This window comes from Nyctereutes procyonoides, unplaced genomic scaffold (assembly GCF_905146905.1).
Source record: "Nyctereutes procyonoides isolate TBG_1078 unplaced genomic scaffold, NYPRO_anot_genome, whole genome shotgun sequence".
Taxonomy (NCBI): Eukaryota; Metazoa; Chordata; class Mammalia; order Carnivora; family Canidae; genus Nyctereutes; species Nyctereutes procyonoides.
Window position 1 is genome coordinate 24,311,294 of NW_026575049.1, and position 24,911 is coordinate 24,336,204.

The 24,911-nt window shown below is 56.3% G+C and overlaps 2 protein-coding genes across 11 annotated transcripts; both read left to right on the top strand.

Annotated features, from left to right (window-relative positions):
• Positions 1-698: 698 nt before the first annotated feature.
• CENPM (centromere protein M) lies at positions 699-18,859 on the top strand. Of its 10 annotated transcripts, none has more exons than XM_055329250.1 (7): positions 699-820; positions 1,321-1,400; positions 3,322-3,429; positions 7,139-7,218; positions 8,569-8,660; positions 12,366-12,577; positions 12,938-13,770. In XM_055329250.1, exons 1-7 carry the CDS (start codon positions 764-766, stop codon positions 13,023-13,025), a joined length of 717 nt encoding a protein of 238 aa, XP_055185225.1. In that variant the 5' UTR covers positions 699-763; the 3' UTR covers positions 13,026-13,770. The 10 variants fall into 10 exon arrangements, with proteins under 10 accessions (XP_055185225.1, XP_055185226.1, XP_055185234.1 ...); XM_055329251.1 differs by having other exon boundaries at positions 3,337-3,429; XM_055329253.1 differs by lacking the exon at positions 699-820 and adding an exon at positions 1,140-1,215.
• Positions 18,860-20,363: 1,504 nt separating this feature from the next.
• TNFRSF13C (TNF receptor superfamily member 13C) lies at positions 20,364-22,741 on the top strand. Its single transcript, XM_055329261.1, has 3 exons — positions 20,364-21,094; positions 21,444-21,689; positions 22,050-22,741. Exons 1-3 carry the CDS (start codon positions 20,935-20,937, stop codon positions 22,229-22,231), a joined length of 588 nt encoding a protein of 195 aa, XP_055185236.1. The 5' UTR covers positions 20,364-20,934; the 3' UTR covers positions 22,232-22,741.
• Positions 22,742-24,911: the final 2,170 nt, after the last annotated feature.

The window sequence follows — 24,911 nt, forward strand, 5'->3', positions numbered from 1 at the left end:
TGGAATATTTGAAGAACACCCTAGTGGCCCTTGTGACAAGGAGAGTGTAAGAGAGAGAAGAGCAGAAGATGAGGTCAGGGAGACTGTCAGGGATCACAACACACGGAGCCTCAAAGTCCACGGAAGGCATTTGCAATGTACTCTGAATGAAATGGGAACTTTGGGTGGATTTTGAACAGATTCTGTTTTAAAAAAGGATAACTCTGATTGCTGTGTGGGGAACAGCCACCCTGGGGACTACGCTGGAAGCAGGGAGCCAGTGACAAGTCCGCGTGAGAGATGACAGTGGCTTGTCCTGGTGGTGGTAGTGGACGCGGCAAGAAGTAGTCAGCTTCTGGATGCATTTTAACACTAGAACCCACAGGCTTGCTTATGGATTGGATGAGGGTGTGAAGAAGAGGGGCCAAGAATGACCTCAATGTTTTGTTCTGAGCAGTTGCAAGGATGGAGTCAACTGAGCTGGGGATGACAAGGGAGGGGCGAGTTTGGAAGGAATCAAGAGTATGATGAATATGCATGAATGAACGAAAATGAACGACTGAATCACTGTATTACCTTCTTTCTCTGAGGCGTGAAATAAAGGGCCTGTCCCACAGGCTTAAAAAGGGAGGTCAGGGTTCCTTTAAGAGGACCCCGCCCCGTTCCCCAAAGCCCCGCCCAAGCGGGAGTCACGTGCCTATCGGCCGCACACCTCTGGGCGTGCCGCCGAGTGGTTTGAAGGATCCGCGCGCGCCCCACAGTCGCGCTTCTTCCCGGCCCTGGGATGTCGGTGTTGCGGCCGCTGGACAAGCAGCCTGGCCTGAACACGGCCACCATCCTGGTAGGCGTCAGCCGGGTTCCGCTTCCTCCACTTGCCTTTCCCTGTCGGCGGCGCCTCCGCTGCTCGCTCTTCTGGGCTCTCTGAGGTTCTGGCGCGCGCTTTTTGGCCTGGGGCGTGGTGGGCGGGAGAGCCACACTCTGAACCAATCGGAACAGCCGCCTTCTGAGGCTGGAGGGCGTATCCACCAATAGGCGCGCGGCGGGCTCTTTCCCGGTTTCTGATTGGTGGAGTGGCCGGGCGCGGAGACTGGCCAAGTCCGGGAGCCTGAGTTCCAGGCTGGGCGGCTGCGGGGGGCGGCTGCGGGGGCGGGGGCGATGGTCTGGCCGCCGGAGGGAGGGCCCAGGTGAGAAGTGCTGTGCGGACAGGACCCGAGCGCCTGGCGGGGCCCTGGCTCGGTAAACCGCGCCGTGCGCGCGGGAGCGGGAACCCGGGAGTCGCGCGGTGCCGGGTCGGTGGCCCGAGCCCCAGGCGTCAGTAGGCCGCCTTCTCTCCCTGGGCAGCTGGTGGGCACGGAAGATGCACTTCTGCAGCAGCTGGCCGACGCGATGCTCCAGGAGGACTGCGCCTCGGAGCTGAAGATGTACGTAGCTGAGGGCGGGGGTGTCCGATGGCTCCGCCACGGCCTGACTGTGCCCCGCTGCCAGGGAGGCGGGGGCAGGTGGGGCCGGCACCACCCCCACCCCCCGCCCAGGCGTGATCTGCCCCCAGCTGACGGATCCTCCCTCGCTCGGTCACATACTTCAGTTTTCCTCCAGCGCTTGTCACCGCAGGAAATGTCCTTGTTCACGTGTTAGTTTGCTTGTTTTCAGTCGGCCACCTCCATGAACCCCGAGGTCAGCTCCCCACCCCCAGGTCAGGGACTTTGACTTTTGTTCACTACTGAATGCCCAGTGCTTTGAACAGTACTTAGCACAGAGTAGTGTTCAGATTCTGCCCCCCGCCCCGCGCTGCCCCCAGATTTGGAGAAAAGTTGACTAAAGTAGTAATTTTGTTTTTCTTTTTCTAACTGATGGAGAGAAAAAAACAGCTGCTGGTGGGAATCAAGTGACTGGTTATATGTGGGTGTCATTCTCCCTGATAGATAAGCTCCAGGGGCTCATGTTGAAGGGGAAGGATCCCAATCTAGAGGGTGTACCTTCGTGGGAATCAGAAACACCCATTACTAGGAGAATAAACCCCATTATAGCATTTAAAGAATCCTACGAGGGGACAAGTTTAGACCACAGTGATGATGAGGGTGACATACCTGAGGTCACATAGCTCATAATTGGCATACTTGAGATTTGAGCCCACTTCCATCACCCTCCAAAGGGGTTCAGGCTTTTTTTTTTTAAGATTTTATTTATTTGGGGACACCTGGGTGGCTCAGCGGTAGAGCCCGTCTGCTTGGGCTTGGGGTGTGATCCTGGGGTCCTGGGATCGAGTCCCACATTGGGCAGGCTCCCTGCATGGAGCCTGCTTCTCCCTCTGCCTGTGTCTCTGCCCCTCTCTCTGTGTGTCTCTCACGAGTAAATAAATAAAATCTTTTTTTTAAGTGCTCTTTAAAATTAAGTGTGCACTGTCAAATATTATGCATGATTTTCTACTTTAAAAAAAAACCTTTTTCGGGCAGCTCTGATGGCTCAGCGGTTTAGCGCCACCTTCAACCCAGGGCCTGATCCTGGAGACCCTGGATCGAGTCCCATGTCAGGCTCCCTGCATAGAGCCTGCTTCTCCCTCTGCCTATGTCTCTGCCTCTCTCTCTCTGTCTCTCATGAATAAATAAATAAAACCTTAAAAAAATAATAAACTTAAAAAAATCTTTTTTGGGGGATCCCTGGGTGGCTCAGCAGTTTAGCGCCTGCCTTTGGCCCAGGGCGCGATCCTGGAGTCCCGGGATCAAGTCCCACATCAGGCTTCCTGCATGGAACCTGCTTCTCCCTCTACCTGTGTCTCTGCCTCTCTCTCTCTCTCTCTCTCTCTCTCTCTCATCATGAACAAATAAATCTTTAAAAAAAAGATTTTATTTATTTATTTGATAGAGAGCACAAGCAGAGGGAGGGGGGAGAGGGAGAAGCAGGCTCCCTACTGAGCAGGGAACCCCATGCAGGGCTCTGTCCCAGGACCCTGAGATCATGACCTGAGCTGAAGGGAGATGCTTACTGACTGAGCCACCCAGGTGCCCCAGGGGTTCAGCCTTTAACCCCTAATCTTCATAGTCTAACACCCCACTTCTGAGTTTGATCTCCCTCCCGGCATGCAGTGTGGCTGGCTAGCCCCATTGCCATCTTCTATCCCAAACTCCCTCTTTCCGAGGTGGTTACCAAATGGAGCTCCTTTCTGGCAGAAGGATTAAGTCTAGATAGGACCAGTTCTGCTCTGCCCCTGTGCTCACCTGAGAAGTCTAGCCCTCAAGGGCATCTGGGGAATAGGTGAGGAGCCCTTGACAGCCTCTTACCCCATGGAGGGCAGCATGTGAATAGTCCCTGTGATGTGGGTATATATATATCTTTATCCTGCAGTTTCTCATTTTTCAGCCACCTGACCAGATCCCTCCCTCTGCCCTCCGATGTGAATCGGCCTCGAATTGACCTGATCATGTTTGTGGTCAACCTTCACAGCAAATACAGGTGAGAGCCAGAGAATAGGGGCTGACGGGGCTCAGGTAGACTTGGCATAGGGGTGTGCTGGGATGATGACCTCACTTGTGATGGGAAAGAGGGGACACAGGGAGAGGCTGCCTGGGGTTAGCCCAGAAGGTGAGGATGGGGAGCCAGTGGCAAGTGAATGATATTTTAAAGACACTGCTAAAAGGGCACCTGGATGGCTCAATCAGTTGAGCATCTGACTCTTGATTTTGGCTCAGATCATGATCTCAGGGTCCTGGAATTGAGCCCCGTGTGCACTCCATATTCATCAGGGAGTCTTCTTGAGATTCTCTCTCTCTCCCTCTCCCTCTGCACCTCCCCTGCCCTGCCCCATGTACTTGGGCACGTTCTCTCTCTGAAATGAATAAATAAATTTTAATTTTATTTTTTTAAATATATTTTTTATTTATTTATGATAGTCACACAGAGAGAGAGAGAGGCAGAGACACAGGCAGAGGGAGAAGCAGGCTCCATGCACCGGGAGCCCGACGTGGGATTAGATCCCGGGTCTCCAGGATCGCGCCCCGGGCCAAAGGCAGGCGCCAAACCGCTGTGCCACCCAGGCATCCCCTAAATTTTAATTTTAAAGTAAAAAAGACACTGATAAACCCCAACAGTGTCATTGGCCATTTAGCTAATGCTTTCTGCAGCCTTCTCTGTATCCCTGAGGGCAGGCACAGACATGGATGAAGCAGACCCCTGTCCCCAAGGTGTTCCTAGCCCACTTGGGAGAGGAAGCTAGACTTCCGAAGAGGTGATTACAGTATCTGGCATAGGTTACCGTAAAAGAAGAATGCATTGGGGGAATGCCTGGGTGGCTCAGTGGTTGAGTGTCTGCCTTTTGCTCAGGGCATGATCCCAGGTTCCGGGATTGAGTCCCACATCGGGCTCCCCACAGGGAGCCTGCTTCTCCCTCTGCCTGTGTCTCTGCCTCTCTGTCTCTGTGTCTCTCATGAATAAATAAATAAATCTTAAAAAAAAAAGAAGAAGAAGAATGTGTTGGGCTATGAGAGCCCCAGTAAGACCTCTGACTCTCAGGACTTAGGGCAAGGTAGGCTTTCTACTGGAGGTGAGGTAGCCAGGTAAAGATGGGAGTAAGCAGAAAGTTCCACGTGAAGAAAGGTTAATGTGAAGGGAAAGAAGAGCATAACGTGTGCAGGACTGTTAAGGCCAGTCCAGGGTCAGGATCCCAGAGTGGTGTGGCGCCATAGCTAGGGGAACATGAATGATTGGTGATGATGCTTGGGGCCCAGCCTGGCTTCCCTTAGCACTGGCAACCCTGGAGACAGGACAGCAGCCACCCTGGGGAGTACAGAAGAAGATCTGTTCTCTCCCTGTTGGGGGATGGCTGACTGAGAGGTTTGGTGCAGCATCCAGCATAGAAACCAAGTCAAGGGATCCCTGGGTGGCGCAATGGTTTAGCGCCTGCCTTTGGCCTGGGGCATGATCCTGGAGACCCGGGATCGAATCCCACGTCGGGCTCCCGGTGCATGGAGCCTGCTTCTCCTTCTGCCTATGTCTCTGCCTCTCTCTCTCTCTCTCTCTCTCTCTCTCTATCATAAATAAATAAAAATTTTAAAAAAATTATATATAAAAAAAGAAACCAAGTCAAGTGGTGGGGGTTAAGGGAAGGCTGTGGTGGAAACACCTGGAACTAGGGACATAGAGCTACTAGACACACCCAGCAGCAGGATCAAGTCCAGACATACTGCCTGGCCAGCTGGAACAGGTGAGCAGTGACTTGAGCTTATGGTGGGACAGAGAAAGGGCTGAGATCTGCCATGATTGCCAGAGGTCCTAACTCAGCAGATCTGTTGTTCTTTGGGTATGACCACCCTGTTCACCAAAAGGGACACTTTGTGGAGATTCTGCTCTATAGTCACACTTAGGCGCAGAGAGCCATTCTTACTGTTTGCCTCAGACCTTGCTCATTCAGGCTGAAACCTTGGCTTGGTTCACCTGACCAAGATGGCTTTTTGGCCAGGACACATTTCTTCATCACTCCTTGGACACCAATGAATGAAACCCTTGGCCCAGAAGGTCAAAGGCCCAAAGGTCCTAGAGGAAAAGAGTGTTTTCATACATGTGATATAACTATAAATATTGTCACCCAATTGGGAAGCAATTTGGCAATACCTAGGTAATTTTTTTTTTTAAAAGAGAGAGCGTGGGTATATTTGCACAAGTGGGGTCAGCAGGCGGGGGGGGGTGCAGGGTGGGCAGAGGGAGAAGGAGAGTGTAAATCTCAAGCAGGGTCCTAGCTCAATGCGGAACACAACATGGGGCTCTATCTCAGGACCCTGGGATCATGAGCTGAACTGAGGTGGAGAGTCAGACACTTAACCGTCTGAGCCACCCAGGCATCCCTATTTAGGTACATTTTTTTTAATTTTTATTTATTTATGACAGTCACACAGATAGAGAGAGAGAGGCAGAGACACAGGCAGAGAGAGAAGCAGGCTCCATGCACCGGGAGCCCGATGTGGGATTCGATCCCGGGTCTCCAGGATCGCGCCCTGGGCCAAAGGCAGGCGCTAAACCGCTGCGCCACCCAGGCATCCCTTTATCTAAGTACATTTTAAAGACACATAATGTGGCCCAGCTCTGTTCTACATCTAGCATCGATCCTACAAAAACATTTGTCTGCATGTGTGAGAATATGTGTAAAAGAATGCTCATGTGGCATTCTTTTTTTTTTTTTTAAAGATTTTATTTACTCATTCATGAGAGACACACAGAGAGAGGCAGAGACATAGGCAGAGGGAGAAGCAGGCTCCAAGCAGGAAACCAGATGAGGGACTCGATCCCAGATCCCAGGATCACGCCCTGAGCCAAAGGCAGACACTCAACCACTGAGTCACCCAGGTGCTCCCATGCAGCATTTTTTGTAATGGTGAAAAATTGGAGACCACACAAGTGTCCATCACCTAGAAAATAGATTGTGATACTGGGTGGTGATTTCGAATAATTTTTCTTTTAAAGATTTTATTTATTTATTCATGAGAGACACACACAGAGAGGCAGAGGGAGAAGCAGGCTCCATGCCAGGAGCTTGATGTGGGACTTGATCCCAGGATCCCAGGATCACACCCTAAGCCGAAGGCAGACATTTAACTGCTGGGCGTCCCCATCCCAAAGAATTTAACAGGTTAAATCCAACTACGTGCTTATACATATCACTGCCTCTATTTACATATGAGAAATTCATATGCAAATGGAATTTTTTAAAAAATTTATTTATTCATGAGAGACACACAGAGAGGCAGAGACCTAGCCAGAGGGAGAAGCTTGGTCCCTGCAGGGAACCTAATGTGGGACTCAATCCCAGGACCCTGGGGTCACTACCTGAGCTGAAGGCAGACCCTCAGCCACTGAGCCACCCAGGCGTCCCTGCAAATGGAATTATATCCCAGACTGTGAGCAGCAATAACCTCTGGGATGTTGAGACAGAAGGGTGGTGCTGGAGAGGGAGACTTGCGCCGTTTACTGAATACATCCATATTGGATTGTTATACAGGCTTGAGTCACTTTGTAATTTTAAAAGTACTTAAACAAAACAAAAGACAAAATATTACTCTAGGGTGTTTCCTCTTACCCTCATGCACCTTCTTCGGTCTCTGAGGGATGAGGAGCACAGCCTTCTGTCTTCTCTGGGGTAAGGTCTGTCCTCTGATTTGTTTTCTCACGCCAGCCTCCAGAACGTGGAGGAGTCCCTGCGCCACGTGGACGCCACCTTCTTCCTGGGGAAGGTGGGCTTCCTCGCCATGGGTGGTAAGTGCATCCTGCCCACGCCCCCGCTGTGTGGCTGGCACCATGGTAGACTCCTCAACGAGGCTGCCCCGGAGGCCTAAAAGAACATGAGCTTCAGAAAATGACCTGTTGGCGGTCTCTCTGAAAGCAAATCTGAGCAGAGCATTCTGCTGAGATAATTGCTGAGAGTCACCTGGTGGCTCCCTGTGGCTTTCAGAGTAAAATCCCCATCTCCCATAAAGTCCCAGGTTTGGCCTTCCACCTTCCTGTCTGGTCTCGTCTCCTGTCACCCTCCTGTTCTTTGGTTCAGCTTATTGTTCTCTGAACAAGTTCTGCTGTTCCAGAGACTTTGTAATATTAACAGCAGAAATAGCAGCAGCTAACCTTTCCGGAGCACTCACTGTTACCAGATGTTGTTCTAAAAGTGCTTCGTTTCTGTATCACTTAATCTTTATTACACACAACCCTTTGAGGCACATATTGTTGTTCTCTAGCTGAGGAAACTCTTCACCTGGTTAAGTAACCTTACAAGGCCCATCGCTAAAAAGTGGTAGAGCCAATGTTCGTACCTAGAGAGTCCTGTCCCGGAGCCCACACCCTTAATGATTATATATCACACAGCTTCTCTTGAATGCTCTTTTCCTATTTGTCTAGCTAACCCTTAAATCCCATCTCCTGGGGGACACCTCCCTAACTGGCCCTGCACTCTGGGCCCCGGGGTGTCCATCCCGTAGACCTGCCACCTTTCCTCCTATACCAGTGGGGTATCTGAGCTGTCCACCTCCACCCAGCTAAACTGACAAGGAGGGCCTGGCACAGATTCTTCTCAATAAGCATCGATAAGTGGGATTCCTGGGTGGCTCAGCAGTTTAGCACCTGCCTTTGACCCAGGGCGTGATCCTGGAGACCTGGGATCGAGTCCCACTTCGGGCATGGAGCCTGCTTCTCCTTCTGCCTGTGTCTCTGCCTCTCTCTCTCTCTCTCTCTCTGTTCCTGATGAATAAATAAATAAAATCTTTTAAAAAATAATAATAATAAATAAATAAAAATAAACATTGATGAGTAAAGGAATGCCAGGTCATTCCTACATATTAATTCATTGAATCTCTATAGTACCTCAGTGGGTTGGGGTCTGTTCCCATCCTCATCTTATAGATGAGGAAACTCATGTGTTTACAGAGCACTCTCTCCAAGGCCTTCCAGCTTTATTTTCTAATTTGATGAAAAGAAATTCAAACAGGATGGTCACCCCACTGACCAGTAAGCACCTGAGGCCCAAAGAAGGGTAGCGAGTGAGTTTGCCCAGTGCTTCCTGGCTTGCAGCCACGAGGGTAGACATTTCAGCCTGCAGCACTCACGGCTTCTTTGCAGCTGGGCAGGAGAGCCACTGTAGCATCCATCGGAACACTATCACGAAGCTGGCCAACACCTACAGAAGCCCTCTGTTCTTCTGTGACCTGGAGGTGAGCACGCTGATCGCATGGGTGCAGGGAAAGGGTGGTCAGCACATGGTAGGGTGTGTCGAGAAGCGAGAAGCGGTAGGGTGTGCCCAAGCGAGGGGGTCCTGACGTGAAGACCACAAGATTCTGATTTGAATCCTGGCTTCTCTGCTCATTGGCTGTATCTTGGGTGGATCAGTCACCCAAAGAGTTGGGGTACACACAAGTAAAGTAGGGCGATGATATGCTTTCAGCCTGAGTGCCTCTCAGATGCCAGGTGCTATGGCTTGTTACTTTGCTTTTTCGTTTGCTTTGTTTTCGCTCATAACTCAGTCTTGTGTATATATATGGGGATGCTCATTAATCTCTCACTCTCCTGCTGGTTGTAAGTGCTGTGACGCCAGGCATCTTGTCTGTTATATTAACCAGTGCTGCCTCATGTCCTCCCACAGTCAGAATGTCCACTGTCCCCCTTATGCCCGTGGACTGCAGAACTGGTCCAGTCCCAGCCTGGGGCAGGGCATCCAGCAGGCAGCCAGAATGGTGGGGGAGTGGGTGGGTAGGTAGAGGGTTGGAGGGATATCTATGGTGTCGGTTCTACCCCAACCCACTTTTTTTTTTTTAAGATTTTATGTATTTATTCATGGGAGACACAGGCAGAGGGAAAAGCAGGCTCCCTGAGGGACCCTGATGTAGGACTCGATCCCGGAACCCTGGGATCATGCCCTGAGCCAAGGGCAGATGCTCAACCACTGAGCCACCCAGAGGCCCCTACCCCAACTCACTTCCGTTGGTGTTTGTCATAGGTTTCTCATAAGTGATCCTAATTATGAGCATAGCAGAGAAGATTTCTATTTTGCTGGTAAATTTTCCTCTTCAGCTTCTCTTTCTGCAGTATGAATCCAGACTTTTTGCTAAAAGTGCTCAGCAGCTGCTCTCTCTAGGAGGTCTACAGAGGGCTCCCGGGGCCTGGGCTGCTCCACCTGTGTACCCAACCTGCTTGGTTAATTTTGGGGTCTGTTTATTGGTTTTGAGGTTCATTTCTGCTCTGTCCTGGGTCTTGCACCTGTTCCCAAGGCAAAGTGATGTAATGCAGAGAGAACTGAGTCAGCATCCTGTCCCTTACCACCACCCAGACCTGGGGTTCTTATTCACAGGTTTGTGGACCCCTCTGAGGGTAGAATTCAGGGAACCTATGAGTAGAATTCAGGTGATCTGTGAACTTGTATGAGAAAAAAATACTTCTTTCTCTCCCACTAAACTCTATGTGAAATTTAGCATTATGAATATAGGCAAGAGATGTCAGTAGTATAGCAGGGGCTGGGCTGTCACCAACAGAAATGACAGATGTTTCCATCTCATATGCAGATGGACAGATCCCCTTATTCAGTGCATCGATAAAGATGCACGTACCACTCTGTCACTAATTCATTTTTCATATTTGAGGACTATTTTAGTCAGCACTCCGATGCACTCCGATAGGACGCTGAGGCCTAGGATACACCCAAAGTGCCTGCCCTTCTAGTCTTTCCTCACAGCATAGCCCAGAAACCCAAGACCCAGAGAAGAGAGGGAACTTGCTCAGTCATCTAGTTAGTATGTTAGTGGTAGAGCCGGCGGGTTTGCAGGCTGCTGTCTCCTTCCCTTCTTAGCCTGCTCTCAGTGGCTTTGAACAAGTCACTTCGCCCACATGCAGCCTTCATCTCCTTATGGCTAAAGGAGAATCATAATCTTTGCTCCACAGCTCGGCAACCTTAGGCAGCCCGGGCTGTGGTGCCCCCTACCTGGCGCTTCTCCTTGTGCAGTAGGTGCAGTTCTCCTTGTGGCCAGGAGGTGGCAGGCCACACCAGCTCCTGGGGGCTCCGGGAGCCGGAGCCCTCCAGGAAAAGGCCCGCAGCTGCTATCTGTTTCCAGCAGCAGCGGGCCTGCCCACAACTAAACCTGGCACTCGCTCAGACCAAGCACTGCGTGTTTGGACAGTCATCACTCCTCGTGTCTGTGCAGGCCTTTGCAGGGCACACTCTGCATATTTAAATTTGAGCCTTACCATATTTCAAGGCCTTGCCTGGTTTAACACATGAAGAAACACAATTTGAGAAGTTGGGGGATTTGCCCAGTGAATGTATTTCCGAGCACCGCTGATGGGGCCTGTGCTGTTCCCTGACACACACAGATGAGCCAGGCATCACGCCTGCCCCCGCAGAATCGGGTAAGCTAGACCACCAGGCATGGTGTGCAGCAGCAGTCGGACATGTACAGACCTGGGAGCCTGGCAGTAGGATGAGGTCCTTCCTGCAGGTGATGGGAGCATCTCATGTGGTCAGACTTGGGTTTGGGGGGCCACATCTCTGGAGTGTGGCATGTGGAGAAGGCCTGGCCGGAGACGAGTCTTGGGGTGGAGGCCGCAAAGTGTTAGAAAATGGGGATGTGGTGCATCAGGTGGTAAAAGCAGTCAGGTTTATTGGGATTGACAGGAATGACTGTTAAAAAGGACTTTATGGGCTTGAAGAAGGTAGGAAGGTAGGCAGGCCGTGGAGGAGCACAGAGGCCAGAGGGACAGCAAGTGCAAAGGCCTGGAGTGTGGGATTTGCCTGGTGTGTCCAGCCGCCGCCCCCCCCCCCCCCCGCCCCAGGGAGGCTTAGGGCAGGAGCACAGCAAAGAGAGGGCACAGTAGTAGTTGGTGCATCAGAGTGACTTGGCTGAGCAGGAGGGCCTGGTTGGTCTTAGTAAGGGCAGTGGCTTTCACTGAGTAAACCTGGAGCTGCAGGGAGGGTGCAGGGGCAGGGAGGGATGTGGCCTGACATGGGCCTTATTTTTATTTTTTTGTTTATGTGATGGGGGTCTACGTGGATCCCTCCAGCTGTTGGGAGAAGAGTGTGTGGAAGAGAAGCAAGGGCAGAAATGAGGAAATGTCCCGGAGGCTGTTTCTGGAAGAGTTAGGAGTGGCCTGGGCTCAGTGGTGTCTGGGGAAGAGGAAGACAGGACAGTCTGCAATACTGGGTATTTCCAGGGTGGAACTAACAGATGTGCCCATGACCTGGGGGTGAGACATGGGATAAAGGAGACTCAGGATGGCCCTGGAGTTTTCAGTTGAGCAACTGTTAGAATGTAGGATAGAGGTGCCTTTGGCTGAGATGGGGCGACTATGGCGGGGACAGGTTGGGAGAACCCTCAGGGACTCCCCTGGGGACATGCTAATAAGATCAGGATGTCTGTCAGATGTCTACCCAGAAATCGAGTAGGCAACCACATATGTGTGTCTGATGTTCAGAGGAAGGGTCTGGAGATATAATTTGGGTATCGTGGGCAGTGAGATGGTTTTAGATCCCGGAACTGGATGAGGTCACCAGGGAGTGTGGGGGGGAGAAACCTTGCACAGGCAAGGCCAAGGCCGGGGCAGCACTTGGATGTGTGACAGGAAGGAGCAGCCTATGAGGCGGGAGGAAGGACCAGGTGAGTGTGGTGTCCTGGGGGCAGGTAGAAAGCATTCCAGGGAAAAGAGACTTAGTGGAAATGACAGCTGCCTCTGGATTTGGACCGAGAAGTCACAAGTGACAATGGCAGGGAGCAAGAGCTGGGGGACTGAGGGTGCCTGGTCTCTAGTTTGGGCGACTGGTCGGACGGTGATGCCCACTTCCCCAGGGAAAGGAGGCACAGGGGGAGGACGAGATGCTCCCGCCGCGCCCGTTGACAAGGGAGGGCTGCTGAGCATGGTTTGTCCTTCACCAGGCACTGACATGGCGCCTCCTTTGCTGCGCTTGCTGGCACCAGGCCCGGGGACAGAGTTGCTCACCCTACCTGACCCGACCCCACCGGTGCCTCTGGGCCCCTGCCTTCCAAAGCCCTGATGAGGGAACTCTATGTTGGCGCACCCCCCATCCCCATGAGGGCCTCTCTCTGCCCTCTTTTCCATGCTTGGGACTGTCTTTCTCAGCTCCCAGGTAAGGAGCCTTCGGGGCCTCTGCTTCCTGGGCGGTGGTTGGAACTAGCTCTGCTTCACATCCCAGCTCAGCGGCCACTACACCCTCCTTCGCCAGCCCTGCTTGCTAAGCTTTGTTTCCTCTGGAGGAGGGGTCATCGTCTGAGGCATCCTGGAGGGTGTCTAGAGGTTCTGGAAGCTGGAGCAGTTGGAAGCTGCTCGGTGAGGCATGCTGTGGACAGGGGCATGGCCATGACGGGCAGTGGTCCCACAGCTCAGCTTCCGCTCGCCTCTGGCAGCCTGTGCGGCTACTCTGAGTAAGGGGAGTGGGGCATGCTGCCCCAGATCAGCCTCACCACTGTCCTCTGCTCTCCCCCTGCAGAGGGAAGGCTTTCGAGCCACCGTGGCGCAGCGCCTGGTACGCATGCTGCAGATCTGCGCTGGCCACGTGCCCGGCGTCTCAGCCCTGAACCTGCTGTCCCTGTTGAGGAGCTCTGAGAACCCCGCCCCGGAGGACCTGTGAGAGCCGCTGGCCCCCAAGCTGGCCCTCCCCGCAGCCTGGTGCCCTGTGCAGTCAACTTCCACTGTTGTCAAAGACCGGGTCAGGGCCTGACAGGCTCAGGGTCTGCAGTTGTTCCCTGCACAGCCCAGACTCCTCTGCACTGCAGCAGGGAGCCCAGCGGGTGGGCTGCAGCACCCCCCCTCCCATGCTCACCACAGCAGAGCCCCGTGTCTTCATCCATCTGCCGGGCTGCATCTCCACTTCAGGCTTCATTTGAACAAAGTGTCTGTGGCTCAAAAAAAGTTTGAAAACCCCTGGTCTCCACCACCTTGATTTTGCAGATGAGGACACCGACTCTGGACAGTTAGGAGGGTCGGGCAGCGGGAGCTTGGACTCTGTGACCCAGTCTGACCCCACATCCTAGCCTTGCCGTTCCTACAGAGCCTGCTGTGGCCTCATAGAGCCTCGGTTTCCCCAGGCGTGTAATGGAGATCGTTCTGTTGACCTTGTTGCGGTGTGAGACCTGAATGAAATGACAGGTGACAAGCCTGCTGTTGTATTCCTCTGTCCGCTTGTAGCCCATAATCCGTTGTATTAGGGCCTTGCACCGTCCCAGCTAAGCACTCAGTGAACAGTAACTATTGTTTGAAATCACAGAGCTAGGTTCAAAAGCTGGTGTGAACCCAGAAATTACACTCTTTATGAATTGGTAAGTTTGTGGAAATCGTGAGAAAGGCTGTCTAGAGGGCTGGCTCCCACCTTGGTGGCCAGAGGTTGTGCCATGACTATGGCTCCCCTTCCCCTTTGGGTCTAATGAGAATTTGCAGAAGTGCCAGGGTTGGAATCCAAAAATCGGGTCAGCCAGGTTGAGGCCACTGTCACTCCCCTGTGGGCAGCGCTGGGTACATGGGGTCTGGGGGGTGAGACAATGGGAGGAGAGCCAGGTTGGGACTCCCTTGGACCATGATGTGCCCTCTACCCACACCCGGCTTGGGCCAGGAGCTGCCTGCGTCTTCGGGCGTCAGGAGCCCTGCCTGGTGCCCTGGGTGGGGCCAGCCCCAGAGCATCTCTGCTCTGACATGCTGTCACGGATCACGGCCAGAGCCCATGCTCTATGAGAAGGGGGGCCGGCTTGGAACTCATGGCAGGCGTCACGAGGGTAGACACGCAAGCCTTGTGCCTGAGAAAGCAGCTGTCAGGAAGGGCAGTCTCAAGGAGCCACTCCCACATGCTGGGGTCCACACTTCAGGACGGGCCTGCAAGGTGCCCGTTAGCACAGGGGCAGGCCTGGTGGAGGAGCGGGCGAGGAGCAGGATAGGAACACTGCTCGAGCCAGGAAGAGCACGACTGTAAGCCTGGGGCTCCTCGGCCCTGAGGAAGGGAGGCCAGCTTCTGTGGTGAGGCTGCCGTGTCCAGGGCCGAAGGAAGAGGCCGAGGTGAGAAGTAGAAGTGCGTGTTGGTCTCTGAGAGGATGGGCAGGATCTGATCGGCAGAGGTGCCTCCTGGGAACCAGCCTTGTCTTCAGCCCCTCAGTGGCCTGGGCCATAAAGGGTGGGGCTTTGCAGGGCAGAGTGGGGGGCGAGCAGAAGGAGGGTGGTTCTGGGGAGCTGATGGAGCACAGGATCCAGGCGGAGAGGTGGGGTGTGGACTGCAGCCTGCCTGCCTCTGCCGGGCACGTCACGTTGATAGGGGAAGGTCCTCCCCATACCCCCGAGCCTCCCCCCAGCCAGCATGGGGCACACGTCTCTCTGGTCCCTGTGCCATGTTTTCTGTGCCACCTGGTGCCATTTAACAAGAGAAGTGGCATCACACTCCAGCTGAGGATCTGAGAGCCTTCCAAGTGCCAGGGGAACGTGATGCTGCTCCTGTGCCAGCCGCAGGGAGCTTGGCTGGGGCCCAGGAACCCAGAGGCCGCCTCGGCCCCGCGCAGAGCTGAGCAGCCCCTGCCCGGCAGTGAGCAGGTCTCCAGGCCTGCCACCCCCACCAGGGAGCGCGGCCACTCTGTACCTGCGGGGCCAGTGACCAGGGACCTCTTTATGCCCAGTGCTGCCTGGTTGGTGCCTGGTGCTGTGGTGGCTGGGAGGGAGCTGGGGGACGCTGCACTTGGCCTCATGACCTTAGGCCCGTCAGCTGTCCTCCACCAGCCTCAGTTTCCTTGTCTGTAGGAGCAGGTCGGGCTAGTTTTTAATGCCTTTCTCCTCAGCTGGTCTCAGGTCCGAGCATAAGCCATTAGTTTAAACAGATGTCAGACTCTCAGGCTGGCCTTGGTCACAAAATGGTCACATTGGGGGCAGTTTTGGGGGTGGGCTAGCTGTGTAGATGGGTGGGCAGCCTGAGGCTCCAGGAGAAGATGCCTTTCTGCTGGATCTGGGAGCTGCTGGGCCCCTACTGGCTGGGTACTGGGGTGGGCCCTGCCTGTGGGGAGGGGCCGGGCTTGCTCAAGGTCACAGCCTGTTTTGTTCCTTGGGCGACCCCAGGGAACTCACTTCGTAGGAGATGGCCGGGCCTGTGTGTCCTGGCCCCGATCTAACGCTGTTTCCCGCCCCAGTGAGGAGGGGGCTCTGCAGCCTGGCACCTGTGTCTCCTTCACCCCTCGCTGAGCAGAGGCTGGGGCGGCCTCGGGCTGCGGCTCCGACAGGGCAGCCTGGTCACAGAGGGGAAGTGATGCAGTGGGAAAGGACCCAGCCTGTGAGTCTCACTGACTTGGGGTCTGTGGCCAACCTGCAGTGTGACCCGGGGCAGCTCACTTCCTGTCTTCCTGTCCCCACAGTCTCTCGAGGTTCTCGTAAGGCTCAGAGAAACCAAAGAGCCTGACGTGCCTGTTGTGCCCGCCCGTGTGTGCCCCGCACAGACTGTCCTGGGGTTGGCTGCCGCTGCGCAGGGGCGTGGCGGGCAGGGTGAGTGCTGGGGAGCTCCTGAGATAAAGGCCCTGCCCCAGCCTGGCCCTCACCTCCCACACCTGGTGCTGGGCCAGGCCTGCCTGACGGGACTCCAGCAGAAAGGTCCCCTTTCCACCAGGCACCTGCTGGCTTAACCTCTTTCCCTGGGCCTCCCCTGGGCCACAGTCGAGTGGCAGAGAATCCGGATGGAAAGGCTTCTCGTACACACCTGGAGGCTCAAGGGGTGGAGGGCGGGGACGATGTAGTGGGTTGTCAGGACCTGCCCAAATCGGAGTCCCACCTGAGTGTGACCCTGTGGACAGACCCTGGGGCCCAACTCTGGGAGGGAGAGAGGGCGCGGAGTCCCAGCGCCCCTAACCTGGGCAGGAGGTAGCCTCCCTTGGGGCCACCCTCTTCCGTCAGGAGGAATGCCAAGGGCATTCGGGGGGGGGACCGGGGGCTACTGCTTGGCTACATAATAGCCCTGCAAGGCCAGGCCCAGGGCTCCTGGCACCTGGTCATCCTCTGCTGTGTTAGGCCGCAGGCTCCTTGAGGCCTGGATCTGCCTCCCCGCCTGCTGACCAGGGGGGTTACTCCAGAGATGTGTGTGTGGTGGTAGCAGTGGGGGGAGAGCTCAGGGACTGAGGGGCTGCCTGGCTTGTCCCCGATCCTTCTGAGCCTGCTTTCCTCTCTGTGAAGAGGCAATCACGGTGCCATTTCCCCACAGGTTGAGGCGAGGGGTGTGGGCTCCTGCAGGGCACAGGGCCAGGCAGGCGGTCATCCCGTGCTGGGCACTGCCGTTTCCTGGGTGACTGTGCCATTCCCTGGGCCTTGGTCCTAGGGGGTCACTCTCGCCTCCATCCCTCTGTGCCAAGATCTTACCAGGCCTTCCCTGACACCCTTCCCTCCTGAATTTTTCTCCCCAGCACTTCTCAGCCCCTCACCTACTATATGGTTTCCCCATTTGGATTTTGTCTCTGTGCTTCCCTGCCGTCTCCCCAGAATCTAGAACAGTGCCTGGTGCACAGCAAGTCTCAGTGAGTGAGTGGTGACTGAATGGAGGAGTCTGCTCGTGGGTCCGCCTGTGCGTCAGCAGCCTGCAGGGAGACCCAGAGCCCGGCCCTTGTCCCCGCTGCTGTGGGGTGCCTTGAATGGGGCCTGAGGGAGGTGCAGCCCCTGGGGAGGCTCCCTGCTCTTCCGCCCCCCACCCCAGCCTTCGGCCTAGCCCCCAGGAGGCGCAGACTGCTCCCTATGGCTGAGACGCTGAGGAGCTGGGGGCTGGGGTCTCTATTCTGATCTCACATAGACGGCCTGTGTCCCCCAACCCGGGACCGTGTTCAGACCTGCTGGGGAGCCCTGCCCTGAGGCGTGCTGGACTGTGCACACATGCATGTGTGTACGTGTGTGTGCATGTGTGTGTATGGGCACGTGGTGGGGGCGATGAGGGAGCTTGGGCCTGTGAAAACCTGGACAGGGGTTTTATAACCACTTCATGGAAGGGGGTCAAGGGGAGAGGGGCTGGGGGCGCTCCAGCCTCACCAGGACTTCGTGTGGATCCTCTGCCTCTCCTGCCCCTGGTCCTGTCCCCACATTCTTCCCGCTGTCCCCCAGTGAGAGGGGCTTCCTCGCAGTGTCCTATTTGCCAGCGCCAAGTACATGAAAAAGGGGTCCCTGCCCTGGGGCCCCTGACCACTCCTGAGACAAAATACAACCAAATACGAACAAGAGAGCCCACGGGGCAGAGGAGGGCAGGGAAGTCCCCAGAGCAGCTCCCACTGTGTGGCCCCTTTGATGAATCACAGAACCTGTTTCCCCGCAGGTACTTGCCTGACAATTTAAAGGCATGAAACAGGATGGGATGAAAAAGTAAAAAACCAGAACAGGCTCCCTCTGGGGACAGCAGGGAAATGCCCCTCCTTACTCATAGACTTCTGTATTGTTTGAGGGTTTTTTCATGAGAGTGTGTGCAGGTATTACAGAATTACAATTAAAAATGATGTTCACGTAAGGAGTGCGTCCTGGCGCTCTGAGCACTTTCACATCTAGGTCTGGGGAGCGGGGCCTCGGTCTCCCCCGGGAATGTCCCCCCCACCCTACCCACCCCCGCTTAGCACCCAGCGTGTCCCACCGGCAGCTTCCTCCTTGCCCCCGGCCCCAGCCCCAGACATGAAGGGCACAGGCCCTGTCCTGGCTCCCCCGACGCTGGGTCATCCCTGGCCCCTCAGAGCCCCTGCCTCACCATCTGGAAACCCGACATCACAGCACCGCCCGTGTCCGGACCATTGGGAGGGTGTTTTGGGGGGAATTTGAGGGACAAAGATCATCAGAGACTCCTTTTCCCCCGAAAGACCCCAAATTAGTTATCTTTGTAAAACACTTCATCAGTGAACGAGAACATGAGAACACCGAGTGACACTCCGTGAGATGGGGTTTCAGCAGCAAAGTCCCTTCTTTCCTACTCAGTACCTTTGAGGTGATGATAACAAAGTGTTTAAAACTATCAGGTTCCGGCCTGGCTCAGTCGGTGGAGCGTGAGACTCTTGATCTCGGGGTTGTGAGTTCAAGCCCCACGTAGGGTGTAGGGATTATTTAAAAAAGTAAAATCATAGGGTGCCTGAGTGAGCGAGCATGAGACTCATGATCCCGGAGTCCTGGGATCGAGTCTCACATCGGGGTCCCCACAGGGAACCTGCTTCTCCCCCTCTGCCCGTGTCTCTGCCTCTCTCTCTCTGTGTCTCTCATGAATAAATAAATAAAATATATATTAAAATAAAATTTTAAAAAAATAATAATCTTGATTTCAGAGATGTAACCCCAAATAAGGAATCTGCTGAGGATTTAACCTAACATTTATCACCTTGGTCTGTTGGGGAAATTTCTCTTAACTGTGAAGTCGGGATTCAAGGCCTCCCTCTGCTTCTCATTCAGGAGTCTCAAGTGACAAGGTTTGTCCGGGGTCAGGCACCTGCACACACCACCGAAGCTAATCGCACACGCCTTTCGCCACGGCCTGTCCCCGACACGTGCCCTCCTGGGCCCTAGGAGGCCACGGGTAGATCACCACTCTGCCCCTCTGGCTTGGGCCCCTGAAGGCCGCCTCCCCCGCTTTGGCCGGAGCAGGTGCAGCTGCCACATAGAAGTGGCTCCTGTAAATGACCCCAGACCAGCCCCACGGGCCATCCTCTCCCAGGGACACCATCCTCGCTCCAGGTTCCCACAAGACTCAGTCTGCTCTACCCAATGATGGCGTGAGGGTTAACGAGGTGCCTGGCCCCGTGTAAGGGCTCCCAGGCAATACTGGCACCATCAGTGATGGGGGTGGTGATTCGGCCCCCCCTCCTCTCTGGGCTCCCGGCCCCCCCACCCCCTCACCACACACCCACACTCACACCCACACCCACCACCCCAGACCCACTTCTCCTTTGCAGCTGCCCTGACGCCTACACCTTCCTGCCCTGGAGTTGTTGGGCCGTGGGCAGAGGATGGAGAGGCAGTGGGCCAGGGCTCCTGGATGCCAGCCCACCCAGGGGGCTGCCGGAGTCCCTCGAGCCAGAAACCCGGGGCCAGCCTTGCTCCTCTCACGCCACAGCATCACTCTTTGCTCCTAAACAGCTTCTAGATGGTTCCCCTGCCCTGGACTGTGGAGTCCTGTCTCCAACTCCACAGCAGCCAGAGACAGGGTGGCTTCTGCAGCACAGCTCAGAGCATCTCTCCCTGCGCTCTGGTAGGGGCTCCCCAAGGCCCAGGAGCCTGAGGCAGAGGCCCAGAGCATCCCTGCCTCCCCTCCTCTGCAGCATCCCCTTGCCTGTCTCCAGACTCAGCTTCCCCCTCTTCCCCCTCTTCACCTTTGCCCTCGCCAGCGTCTCTGCTGGAAGCGTTCTCTCCCCCTCGCAGCTGCCTGAATCTGCTCCTGCCCTGTCCAGGCAGCCCCTGCCTCTGCGCTCCCCAGCCCTGAGCTGGGATGGCCAACCCCATCCCCGCCAAAGCTCTCTGCCAGCCCCTGCAGACGGCAAGGGAGGAAGGAGGGGCCTGTGTGTGTGTCTGAGGCTCAATCTGAGAGACACAGGTGACAGGCCAAACACCAGAGAGTAGAGACAGAAGGGACCCCAGTGAGACTCAGAGGCAGGCAGGCCAGGACACACACAGCCCTGGGACCCATGGGTCTTGGTCTGTCTGCTCATCTATTGATCAGAGTCTCTCCCTCCTACCTCGGATCTGGGGACTGAGCTGTCTGTCCTCGGGCCCTCAGCCACCGTCCCCCCCCCCCGCCCCCGCTGTGTCCTCTACTCCAGCCAGAGCTTCCCCACTGTCACCCAAGTCTGACTATGGTGCCGGCTGCTGAAAGCCCTGCGTGGTTCCCTGGCTCCTTAACCCTCAGCCACGAGTCCAGCCCAGCCCCCAGGCCCAGCAGTCTCTGGGCCCCATCTCTGTCATCTTCCGTCAGGCATGCTCCCCTAGACCTCTCTCAGCAGACACCTTCCCACCATCACGTCCTTTCTGAAGCCTTCCCGCCCCCTCCGTGACTGCTGCCCTGAGGCGCTGTCTCCCCAGCACCCTGGGCACTCCGGAAGCCTTGTGAACCGAACCTGCTCTGCCTGGGAAGGGCTGGAAGGAGCCCCAGAGGGGGACCAGGTGAGGTGAGGAGGACACGGCTGGTGGGGGTTGTCTGGGGCTGTGGGCTGGCCTTGAGGAGCAGGACAGAGGAGGCCACCCAGAGGTCCTGACTGCAGGGGCCCATCCTCTACTGCCCAGGAGCGCGGGGTCTGTGCCCCAGCACAGGGCCCGCCCAGCAGTCGTTTGGGGGTGATGGTTGAGTGATTGAATGGAGGAACCACAGGTAGAAAGAGAAGGTGTGGGGTGCAGGGCCTTGCGAGTGGTCCCACCCCAGCAGGCAGGAGGGTGGGGCGGGGCCCAGTGGGTGGCGGCCCCTCCCGGTTTCCTCCTCTGGGAGCCTAAGCCAGGCTCAGTCCCCCGCGAGCGAGCGCTGGGCACAGCAGCATGGGCAGCGACAGGAGAGGCGTGCGGGGCCCGCGGGGCAGGAGCCCGCGGGGCAGGGACGGGCCGGCCCCCACGCGCTGCGTCCAGGCCGAGTGCTTTGACCCTCTGGTCCGAAACTGCGTGGCCTGCAAGCTGCTCCGGACGCCAGAACCCAGACCGGGTAAGAGCCGACCCACTCAGCCAGCTGGTCAGCAGGGGTGCAGCCCTGGGAAGGAGGGGGAGGGGCCCCCCACCGCGCAACCTGCGGAGCCGCAGGCCAGCCGGGACGGGGGCGGGGGGCGGTGACTGGTTTGATGGGGGGCTGCAAGCGGGGCCTCGTGGGGACCGGCGGTCACCATGTGGCCCTCACCTCTCCCTCTCTTGCCCTTCCCCCGCCCCCCCCGCCGGCCCTCCCTCCCCCTCCCCCCGCCCCCCCTCCCCGGGCCCAGCCTCGCCTCCCTCCGCCCCTCCCCCTCCCCGGCCGCCCCTCCCCTCCGCCCCCTGCGCCCCCTCCCCGTCCGCCCCGCCAGCAGCCGGGCCCAGCAGCCTGGCGCCCGGGACGGCGCTGCAGCCGCAGGAGTCGGTGGGCCCGGGGGCCGCCGCGGAGGCCGAGGCCGCGCTGCCGCTGCCCGCGCTGCTCTTCGGCGCCCCCGCGCTGCTGGGCCTGGCGCTGGCCCTCGTGCTGCTGGGGCTGCTGGGCTGGAGGTGGCGGCGGCGGCTGCGCGCGGCGGCTCCCCCGGGGGCCCCGGACCCGCGCCCGCACCCGCACCCGCGCGGTAAGTTCTGCGGGGCGGGGGGCAGGGAGGCGGGGGGCAGGGAGGCGGGGCCGGGGCGCTCGGGAGGTGTGCAGCGGATCGGGCCGGTTCCCCGCGGGAGGGACGCAGCCCTGGCCCCGGAGCCGCCGGAGCCGCCGGAGCCCCACACGGGAGGCCCCCGCTTCTCCCTTCCGCCGGCACTTCCCATCTGCACTTCCTGTCCCGAGGGCCCAACACATGCCACCCTTCCCCATCCCCGCCGGGGCTTCGGGATTTTTCTCAGTCCGGGGCTGTCCCTCCACTGAGGCTTCCAGGACAGGGGTGGGGAAAAGCTGTGCGCCTTCCTGACCTTGCCTTCCCTGCCCCCCCTCCCCCAACTAGAGACCCTGGACAATGTCATCATCGTCCCCCCGGGACCCCTTGACGCGACAGCTCCCGTGTGGCCTCCAGCCGGAGACGACCCAGCCAACACCCCACCTGCCCACAGCGTCCCTGTGCCAGCCACAGAGCTGGGCTCCACCGAGCTGGTGACCACCAAGACAGCTGGGCCTGAGCAACAGTAGCACCGGAGGGGCCAGGAGGTGGCCCCTGTCCTCCCTGTGGGCTGTCAGCCAGTGACCTGGAGGGTGGACTCAGGTCTTCATCACAGGGGCCACCTGCCCCTCTTCTGGGAACCAGGCTGCTCCTCAGCTAACCCTGCAGAACCACAGACTACAGGCCACAGGGCTCGGGCGGCACAGAGCCTTTGGCTTCAAACCAGACCATCTCTGGCAGCCCTGGAAGGTTGTGGCTGAGCTCCTCTGCTTTTGAGTGGTGGGGGCGCGTCGCGTAGGAGGTTCTTCTTTCAGTGCCAGAAAGCCACCGTAAACCAGAATGAATCTAGGAAGAGGATCAAGTGCGAGGATGCTTAATTTATAGCTGGGTGTTGTATTTCTTTAATACTTGCTCTCAGAGTTGTCCCGCTTTTAACTGAGGCTAATGGCAACCACAAGTAACCAACTGACTGGTTTGCTTCAGGATCTAATACAAGATGATTTGATTTTAACAAATAGCCTGGGTTGTGCTAATTCTCAGGTATCTGTACCCGAGGGTCAACCCTGAGCTTGGCCCAATCTTCTAGGACCTGCGATGCCATTTTCACCCTCGTAGCAGCTCCCAGAGCCCCAGGCTTGCACTTGGGAGGAAATCTGGAGCTCCTCTGGGGCTGAACTGTGCACTCACGCTGGAGGCACACTGCCAGGCATCTCTGTCAGAGGCCACCTGGAGTCCCTGCTGCCTTCAAGGCACACTCAGCTGTACTCAGGGAAAGGCCCAGGATCCTCAAGAGGCTCCTTTATTCAGAGGCCAGAGCAGGCCTGTGGCCTTGAACCAGCCTGACCTGACGTCCCTTGAGCTCCCTCTCTGTATGGCCTGCACTCCTCAAGCACTAGGTCCCAAGTGCCGTGGTCACTTGGCCATTCTCTGCCAGCCCCTGGGGTCACCCATCATCCTGGTGGATTTGGTCCTCTGACAACAGCACCCCTTTCTCTCAGAATTCGGGCGAGACCATCTCCTCCAGTGGGCCACGCCGTACTCGGTCAGGCGCTGCCTCTCCTGCTGGCCCTCCTACACGGAGTTAGAACCTCCTGACCCAGACTCTGTCCAGGACACTCCTTGGAACGTGTTGTAGTTTAGCACTCTCAGGAGAAGCACGGACTAGTAGTCAGAAGATGGAGTTTGGGGTACCATTAGGGCCTTGGCCATGTGCTGTTCCATGCGTCAGCTGCCTTCTGCCCACCCGTCCCTGACCTGAGCTTCCCGCCCCCCCTTCTCAGCCTAGAAAATGGTCTGAGGCCCCAAATCCTGACACCCACTTTTAAGTCTCTCCAGCCACCCTGTCCCTGAATGCATCCCAGGTGCCCCTCCCCCCGAGCTGCCAGGTGGCTGGGGCAAGGTCAGGTGGCCAGGCCCCTATGCAGGAGGGTGGGAAGCAGGCCCATGATGGGCCAGACATCCACTCCCCTTTGTCTCAGGATTGGGGAGTCTGGGCTGTTCCTGGCCCCTAGATCTCCAACTCACCTTTTCCACCACAGAAGCAGGCTGGGCCCTGGAGGTACAACAAGTGGGTAAAACCCCTCTGGGGTCCAGACATGCAAACCTCTGGCCCCACTATGTCCCAGCCAAACCCCAGCTTCCCCTCTGGTCTCAGTTTCCATTTCTGAAAAGTTGTTGGGGGGGGGGAGGTTGGATGCAAAGTGCTCCTCCAGGCCTGTGGCCCTCGAGGAGAAGGACTTGAAAGAACCTTGAAGAAGCCTTGTCTCCACTCCCCCATGGGGAGGAGTGAGAGGAGGACGAGGAGACTGAGCCCCAGGAAGGGAGAAGGCTCGGCATCATTGCTGTCTAGCAAATAACAGAAGGGTTCTTCCTTGGGGAAGAACCAGGAGCAGAGTGGGGGAAGATGTGGGCAAGAGGGTCCCGGGAAAGGACCCTACCACTCAGGGGCCTCCAGTCCCTGGTTCTCTGTCTTAATTAGCTTTCTAAGGAGACTTCATGAGGTTACTGCATTTGATCTTAGTGACAGCACCTGGAGGAGGGGCATGGGCATTTGTTTTTGTTTTTTTTTTTTTTTTAAAGATTTTATTTACCCATTTATTTACCCATTTCAGACCCATTTCAGAGAGGACGAGCAGGGGGAGGGACAGAGGAAGAGGTGAGGGGAAGCCCATTCTGCTGAGCAGGGAGCCTGAGGACCTCTGGGTGGGGTGGGGCTCCATCCCAGGAGCCCGAGATCCTGACCTGAGCCTAAATCAGACGCTTTACCACCAGAGCCACCCAGGCGTCCCTTGTTTGCTTTTAAAAAAAGTTTTCTTTTATTACAAAAAAAAATCGAGACATATATTTTATAGGCACTTTGGAAAGTTCAGGACAGTAACCTAGGGTGGAGCCCATGTAGAAATGACGCAGTGACATCAGGCCCCTGAGACATGGGTTCCATGTAATTGTAACCATCCCACACATATAAATTCATATCTTGGCTGTCATATCTGGTGAGTTTTCTCTTGTCTTTATTTATTAATTTTTTTTTAGATCTTATTTATTTATTCATAAGAGACACAGAAAGAGAGGCAGAGACACAGGCAGAGGGAGAAACAGGCTCCCTGCGGGGAGCTCGATGTGGGACTCAATCCCTGGATGGGGATCACCCCCTGAGTGAAAGGCAGCCGCTCAACCACTGAGCCACCTGGGCGTCCCCTCTCTTGTCTA

Coding starts and splice junctions, on each gene's coding strand:
- TNFRSF13C (XM_055329261.1), top strand. CDS start 20,935: ATGGGCAGCGACAGGAGAGGCGTGCGGGGCCCGCGGGGCAGGAGCCCG. Junction 21,095..21,443: donor GACGCCAGAACCCAGACCGG/GTAAGAGCCGAC, acceptor CCGCCCCGCCAG/CAGCCGGGCCCAGCAGCCTG. Junction 21,690..22,049: donor CCCGCACCCGCACCCGCGCG/GTAAGTTCTGCG, acceptor TCCCCCAACTAG/AGACCCTGGACAATGTCATC.
- CENPM (XM_055329250.1), top strand. CDS start 764: ATGTCGGTGTTGCGGCCGCTGGACAAGCAGCCTGGCCTGAACACGGCC. Junction 821..1,320: donor TGAACACGGCCACCATCCTG/GTAGGCGTCAGC, acceptor CTCCCTGGGCAG/CTGGTGGGCACGGAAGATGC. Junction 8,661..12,365: donor TGTTCTTCTGTGACCTGGAG/GTGAGCACGCTG, acceptor GTCCTTCACCAG/GCACTGACATGGCGCCTCCT.